Here is an 8,163-nt window from a genome sequence, read left to right as displayed (position 1 = left end):
GAGATGGGGCGGTAGTTGTTGGGGTCATCTGAGGAGATGGGGCAGTAGTTGTTGGGGTCATCTGAGGAGATGGGGCAGTAGTTGTTGGGGTCATCTGAGGAGATGGGGCAGTAGTTGTTGGGGTCATCTGAGGAGATGGGGTGGTAGTTGTTGGGGTCATCCGAGATGTTTTGAGGGTTGGGATGAAAGCTGGTGTGCACCACTCCGCTCTCCATGCCTTGACAAGGGTGGTGGGCACCGGGTCCAGTGTACTTATCGTGTCCATTCATGATGTTCTGGAGTAGAGGCCAGTGAGTCTTTTTCTCAGCTGCTGACCCCTGGCCAGGAGCTGCTCACGGAAACGCTCGGTCATCAGGAAGTAGAAGATGGGGTTGATGACACTGTGCGCATAAGCTATCGGCCTCGTTATGATGTAGACCGCTTCGATTTTCGCGATGGTGCATGTGGACACTCTGTCAACCAGCAGTCGTGTGAGGATGCGTATGTTCCTCATGATGTGGTAGGGCAAGTAGAGGAGCAGGAACATGTATGCCGCTGCCCTCACTATAAACAGAGGCCTTTTGAAAGAGGTAGCACGCTGCCTGAAGGCCTCCTCCTGAGTCTTCAGCATGGAGGCCATCCTCTCAGAACTCCAGAAGAGCAGGACCAGGGGCAGGATGTACCCCACGACCGTCAGACCCAAGCTGTACCCCAGGAAGCCCCAGGACCTCGAGAGGCTGGCAAAGTCGTTGCACTCCGTACCATTGGTGTGGACGTTGTTGTTCACGGCGTAGTAGAGCAGTGGGGTAATCTCGAGGTTGGCGAGGAGCCAGGTGAGGACGGAGGCGCAAATGGCCATACGCGGCTTCAGGAGGATGTGGTCACGGGCAGGGTGACGGAGCAGCAGGTAGCGGTCCAGACTGACCAGGGCCATGAAGAGGACGCTGGAGTACATGTTGACGAAGAGGATGTAGCGGTTGAGCACACAGTTGAACGGAGACGTTTCTTCCATGTCGTTGGCGTACAGGTAGGAGAGGCGGGGCAGAGCGCACACACAGATGATGTCAGACACCGCCAGGTTGTACAGGTAGATGTTGGTACTCCGCCACTCCTGCAGGCACAGCGGGTAACCCAGGACGACCACTAGGTTGCCCAGGAAACCCAAGGTAAACTCCAGGGCGTACATCGGGCAGAGGTAGTACCTCATGAGGACGTCGTCTAGTTCGGTACAGTTAGCCGCCTGTCAGGAAAAACAACAACAGCATCTGTATCTGGACAGGGACTGGCCACAAGCCACACGCTGGGTGTTTCTAACTTAATAGTTATCAAAATGGGACTGGTCACAAGCCACAATCGGGCCGTTTCTTTCTTAATAGGGAGGGAACGTGAAGTGACCCAAATGCATATCATATGGAAGCCATTCAACTAACTGACCGATGTGGCCCGAAATATAATTTTTTCCCAGCAACTCCGATAGGAACGCAAACCAGTTTTTGGCAATGAGATTACTTTCCCTTCCAATAGTCATCACCAAAATGGGACTGGCCACATGCTACATGCTGGCCTTGTCTTACTTAACTCATTGGCTGCCAATGATATCTACTGTATATACGTAAATTGAAAAATAAGTACAAACATTGACAGCCATTAACTTCTAAAGACGTCAATTACATTTTGCAATTGGTGCAGGCAGGGCAACAATCTGGCGGAGCTTGTCACTACAAATCAAGCTTGTAAACAGAATCTAGTAGCAAACTGACCCACTAGGTGGCCGCAGTGCCACTTTGAACAATAGTATTTGGCTGCAGACATATAGCAACCACCAAGCTACCACCAATGACCTACCACAGTGGATTTAGCTTGTATGCGGTCCAGCGAATAAGTAAGCTTACTTCGTAAAAACTGGAAAACACTTTAATAGTATTAACCATTTGCATTCAGATATTTCCATAGACTAACAAATACTTTTCTAAGTGCTAGCTTGCTAACTCTACCATCCTATTCAGTGTCTATAGCAACTATAGCAACCTTGATGAGACTGATGAGATAAGAGTGCAATCATGCGTGAAACACTCCTGAAGCGCAAAGAAAATAAAGTAGTGTGAGTGTCACTACTTTTTTTGGTCAAAACAGGTGTTTTTAGTGAAATTAATCAAATCAATGTTCTACTGCCGATAACAAAAAAACGGAAAAGGTAGAAAAAAATGTACTAAAAATCAGTCAAAATGCTGCGAAAAAAAATCAGTCAAAATGCTGTATAAATCTTGGCAGTATGGGGCCTCTGCACTGAAAATGGCTGTCAGCCAATGAGTTAATAGTTATCACCAACATGGGACTGGTCACATGCTACATGCGGGCAGTTTCTTACTTCAGTTATCACCAAAATGGCCCTGCAGTCTATTTTACTGTCTCTATGAATCCACATGCCCTTCCTACTGACTTTGTCAATAGCAGCATAGAAGAAAACTGTTTTCAGTTTAGTCTATTTAACATTTAGTCTATGAGCAAAAGTATATTAGTAAAATCTCGATTAAGTAGTTTGTATGTGCTCATAAGAAAAATCCCTGGCAATGATATTTCATACTTTATAAATCACAATTGTGTTGAAATTGTCCTCATAGACGTCTAAACATGTTCCATTTGTGTACAACATCTGGACATCTTTGAAGCATTGCAATTACAGCTTCAATACTGATCAAATGTATACATACTGTACTTGATAATATGTAATATTTGAATTAATGCAAATATATGATGATACATTGAGAGCAGAACCAATCATTGTTATGACTTAGAAATGTCACCTAAAAATAAAGTAGTCAGTCTGACAATTGATTCCACTACTACCTTATCAACCCACCATGTCTTTAGTCTCAGAGAAACTGATCTTACCATCATGCCTGTTGCTTTTGCAAGGAAAGGTATTGTTTTCTGCCCACACACTCAAGCGTGAGAGGGATGCTGGTAGTCATCAGGAGAAAGGTGCAGTCTTTAGGGATGGCACAGTGCCGTGGGACAGTGAACTCAGATTCGCTGATTATCATTTGAAGAGAAGCTAACGAGTCGTGCATTTTCCTATGTACACAATGGCCAGACTAGCAGACGGCTTGATGTAGTAAAGGTGAGTCATGTAATGTAATGTAATGTAACAGGGTTGGTGGTCGTGTAGTGGTTAAGGAGCTAGGCTGTAGGGTGGTGGTAGTGTAGTCTCTGTAGTAGATATTTTTTTTTTAAGATCAATTTTTTATTAACACCATTTGTATCATTCATACAGATTAAATTTCACAGTGTATGACCAGTAGTGTCAAGTGGTGTACAAAACACAAATTACACAAGTTGCACAAAACCCCTCTCCCACCCCCCACCCTCTGCGGTCTCAAGGAAAACAAAAAACAAAACAAAACAAAACAAACAAACAAAAAACACACCTTGCCTAATCACTCTCCTCTAGTTCTTGTGCCTCTGAGGTTATTAGGTATGATATTTGTGCTGCTGCACTTTCCCATAGATTAATGGTTGATGCTTTGGCTTTGTTAATCCTTGCTGTAGAAAGCTCCAGCCTCACTATGTCTAGAAAATATGCCAACCATTGTTTTATACAAAGCGAGTGGGGGGGGAGCCAGCGCTGGGCTATCATTTTCTTGGTTGCAGTTGAACCAGCAAGCCAAATTTTCCTTTGTCTCTCAAACAGGTGTATTTTAGAATCATCATTTAGTAACAAAACAATCGGGTCCATAGGAATCTGACATCCTATTATATCAGATATTATTGATGTAGTTTTGTGCCAGAACTCATGCACCTGTTCACACCCCCAGACCATATGCATGAAAGTTCCAGTTTGTTCAGGATGACAGAAGCTACAATAGGGAGTGGGAGTGGCTTTAGATATGTATCTCTTCTGGGGAGTCCAATATGTCCTATGACATATGTTGAAGTGGATATACTGGTGATTTGGGTTCTTGGAGCAGTGAAAAATGTTATCCCAAACTGCATCCCAATCAATTGTGTTCCCCTCGGGGCTCAGCTCTCGCTCCCATTTCCCCACTATTGGAAGCTTCCCCATGGATGCTTGCATTAATTTAGCATAAATCATAGACACTAGTCCTCTCACGGGGAAATCAAAAAAACATTTAATGACTGGGTGCGTCTCCAGACCCTTTCCCCATGGCACACCATAACACTTTAGGGCTGATCTTAAGCAAAGATAAAGGTAAAATGACGTCCTAGGGATCTCAAAACTTGCTCTCAGGTCTTCAAAACTCAACATACCTTTCTCATTGAATAACTGGTCAAGGGTATGAATCCCTCTTTCACTCCACTGATTACAAGTAAAGGGTTTGTTACCAGACATTAAGTGTGTATTGTGCCATATCGGGGTATTCAAATGCCACTTATTGGTGTAACGTATTTGCTCCTCCATCTGTTTGAAGTTAGCCAATGTGTTGGTGACAATAGGGCCAAAGGTTAGCATACACTTTTTTGTACGAACACCTGCAAAGGCAAGGTCTTGCAGTCTTATACTTCCAATGAGACTTTGCTCTATTTCTCTCCATGGAACGGTAGATGATGGGTCCATCCACTCTCTGAGGGCCTGTAACTGAAAGGCCATGTGATACACTTTAAAGTTGGGGAGGGCCAGACCTCCTGCACTTGTGGTACGTTGCAGGGTAGAGTACTTTAGCCTAGGTTGTTTACTGTTCCAAATGTACTGCCGAATTAAAATGTCCAGTTTCTTCCAAAAGTTTATTGGTGGGGGTAAGGGGATCATTGAACTTAAAAAATTCACACGAGGAACTATGTTCATTTTCACCACAGCAATCCTGGACCGCAGAGATGCTGGCAGCGCAGACCACCTGGCCAGATCACTCTGAACATTACTTAATATAGTTTCATAGTTGTCCTGGACAACTCGCTGTAAAGACTTGTGTATGACAATGCCCAAATATGTAATTTTGCTTTGGATTGGTATTGTATCACTAATAGTTGATGTCACATGTCCCTTATTTAATAAAAGAAGATTAGATTTATTCCAGTTAATTTTATAGCCAGAGATTGAGCCAAATTCGTTGAAGATTTTAAGAATTTTTGGAATGGAGTCCTCAAGATCAGAGATGTACAACAAAATATCATCTGCAAATAATGATATTGAGTTGCTAGAGGATTTAATTTGAACATTACAAATTTTATTTTGCCTTATTGCTTGGGCTAACGGTTCAAGAGAGATTGCAAATAGCATGGGAGAAAGTGGGCATCCCTGTCGAGAGCCCCGCTTGATAGGAAATGGCTGTGAGTGTAAGCCATTGGCTGAGACTATGGCTGTGGGATTCGCATATAAAATACGGACCATGTCAATGAATTTGGCCCCCAAACCAAGGAACTCCATTACCCGCCATAAGTAGTTCCATTCTAGGCGGTCAAAAGCCTTTTCTGCGTCCAATGATAACACTGCTGCCGTCGTTGGAAGGTTTCTGGCTTCTTCTATTACATGAAATAGTCTGCGTATATTGTCTGCAGCATGCCTCTTTGGTATAAAACCTGATTGGTCGGGGTGGACTAATTTATGAATAAAGCGCTCTAAGCGGAGAGCCAAGACTTTGGAATAAAGTTTAATATCAGTCCCGATGAGACTGATAGGCCTGAAATTTGAGCAATACGTAAGGTCTTTGCCCTTTTTAGGTAAAACAGAGATTAGTGCAGTGTTGGTTTGTCGGTGAAAAGTACCCATCTCTATGGCTGAGGTTAAAGCTTGTAAAATAGTAGGACCTAATATATCAAAGTACTGTAGAAGGAGTTCTGATGGAATTCCATCTAATCCTGGCGTTTTCCCTTTTTTAACTGTTTTTAGTGCTGCTTTAAGTTCCTCTAACGTTATAGGTTGACCGAGTTCTTCTGCCTCTTCCGGATCAAGAAGAGGCAGATTCAGTTCTTTTAGGAACTCCTGACACTGAGTCGGATCAGCGTTGCAGGAGGACTCATACAGTTTTGAATAAAATGATTGAAAAGTGGCACTAATGTCTCTAGGATTTGTTGAGATACCTTGGTCTGTGCGGATACTGTTGATAGTGGCCCTGGATTCGCTTTGTTTTAATTTCAGAGCAAGCAGTTTGCTTGGCTTACAACCATTAAAATAATAATTTTGCCTCACTCTGTGCATTATAAATTCAGCTCTCCTTCTTAGCAAATCATTTAATTCCGATCGAGTTGTGACTAAAAGAGTATGTGTAGATTTAGAAAAAACAGTCTTAAGAGATTGCTCTAAAGAATTACAATGTTCTTCCAACTCTGCGATCCTTGCCTCTCTTCTCCTCTTCAAATTGACCGCAAAGGAGGAAGTGAAATCTTTAATAAATCCTTTAGTTGCTTGCCAAACAAATGCAGGATCAGAAACTGAATCAGTATTGATTGTTATAAATTCAGACAATTTGCCTCTGAATTCTGCATCAAAAACTGCATTCTGAAGAAGGGAGGTATTAAATTGCCAACGTCTGGATCTTTCTCCTAACATATCACAATGGAATGTGGTTATCAGCGCATTGTGATCAGATAAAATTGCTGGTTCTATTGCTATGGTGTGAAACATCATCTTAAGCTCACTGGAACACAAAATGTAATCAATGCGGGAGTGGGTGAGGTGACGTGTAGAAAAAAAGGTGTAATCCCTGCTAGTAGGATTATGTACCCTCCATATATCTGCAAGATGGTGGGATTTCACAACTGCCCTGAACATGTCTGATGTATGTTTTTGGGCTTTTGTGCAATTGACCCCTGATCTATCCAAATGTAAATCTAGCACTGCATTCATGTCTCCCCCTATAATCAGTGAATATTCATTGAGAGAGAGCAATTCATTGGTTAGACGTGGGAAAAAGTTTTCGTCATATATAGCTGGAGCATATATCGACACAAAGGCTATTTTCCTACTCCTTATAGTGGTGCATATATAAGCTATCCTGCCTGATAGATCTTTACTACTTTTATCTACGGTAAATGAACATTTCCGTGATAGCAACACAATGGAGCCCTTGGTTTTGGTGTCGTCACTAGATGAAGCAGCAATCTTGTAGTATTTATTTTGCAAACGATTGACATCTCTTTTACGTAAATGTGACTCTTGTATAAGCGCTACATCTATATTCTTTCTTCTTAAATAGTCCAGGAATTTAGCTCGTTTGATTGGACCATTTAGCCCCCTGATGTTAACTGAAAGGATTGAAAGTTCAGCCATCCCCAAAATATACACTCATGTATGCCTCGTATATCGTATTCGTATTCGCTGATCTATTTATGGCAAAAGGTGAATTGTTAGCTCTAAGCAAAGTGTGGTAAAAACATTCAAAATAAAATAAAAAAAACCCTCCTGTGAGACCGCAAACCCCATCCCCTATTAGCAAGATACGTGGCCACATCAAACGCAGCTCGCGCAAACTCTAGCACAACTGCCCCTCCTGTCTAAAGTCACAAGTTTGTTGAAACAGGTCTGATGAACTAATGCTAAACATGAACGACCTTACAAAAATCCTAAAAATGGGTCACAACCAGCTACCAAATTCTGAAATGGGCATACGAAAAACACCTATCTATTCCGCCAAACCTGGTTGGCGGAATAGATAAAGAATATAAGCTACACGGTCATTATCTATCATTATCAAGTTCTTTCACCGTTCAGAGCTTGGCTTCAGAAACTTACATACACGGCCCTCGAGTCAAACCGTTAGCACAGTAGCCCAAGTGTTGCTATCTAGCTCGTAGTCAGTGGGTCTGCCTGCTTGGGCTCCGCCGTCGGCTCCTGCACCAGACTCGAAATCTCTTGCGTGGATGTATCTTCGTCCTCTGATTCCATCGTCAGCACCGGATCCGGCTGCGGAGTGTCCTGTGTGGGTGTCGTGTCGTCATCCATATCCAATTCTTGACAGAAAGCGTCTGCATCTTTAGCTGTAGTGAAGGTGAACTCTCTCCCTCTGTGGGACACTCTCAGGGTGGCCGGGTAAATAAGAAAGTTTGAGATGCCTTTAGCATGAAGCTTACGCTGCGCTCCTATAAACTCTTGACGCCGCTGGATGGTGAAAGCACTGTAGTCAGGTTTAAAGCGTAGAGTTGTTCTAGAATCACGAATCGGCCCTTTTTCCTGAGCTTGCCTTGCCCCTTGCAGAATAGCTTGGCGGTCCTGATATCTCAAACACCTAA

The 8,163-nt window shown here is 43.0% G+C and overlaps 1 protein-coding gene across 1 annotated transcript; it reads right to left on the bottom strand.

Annotated features, from left to right (window-relative positions):
• Positions 1–265: 265 nt before the first annotated feature.
• Positions 266–7,876, bottom strand: LOC134099243 (succinate receptor 1-like). Its single transcript, XM_062552034.1, has 2 exons — positions 7,742–7,876; positions 266–1,219 (listed from the first exon to the last, which is right to left on the bottom strand). Exons 1-2 carry the CDS (start codon positions 7,874–7,876, stop codon positions 266–268), a joined length of 1,089 nt encoding a protein of 362 aa, XP_062408018.1.
• Positions 7,877–8,163: the final 287 nt, after the last annotated feature.

This window comes from Sardina pilchardus, chromosome 13, assembly GCF_963854185.1.
Source record: "Sardina pilchardus chromosome 13, fSarPil1.1, whole genome shotgun sequence".
Classification (NCBI taxonomy): domain Eukaryota; kingdom Metazoa; phylum Chordata; class Actinopteri; order Clupeiformes; family Clupeidae; genus Sardina; species Sardina pilchardus.
This window is presented reverse-complemented; position numbering and strand designations above follow the sequence as displayed.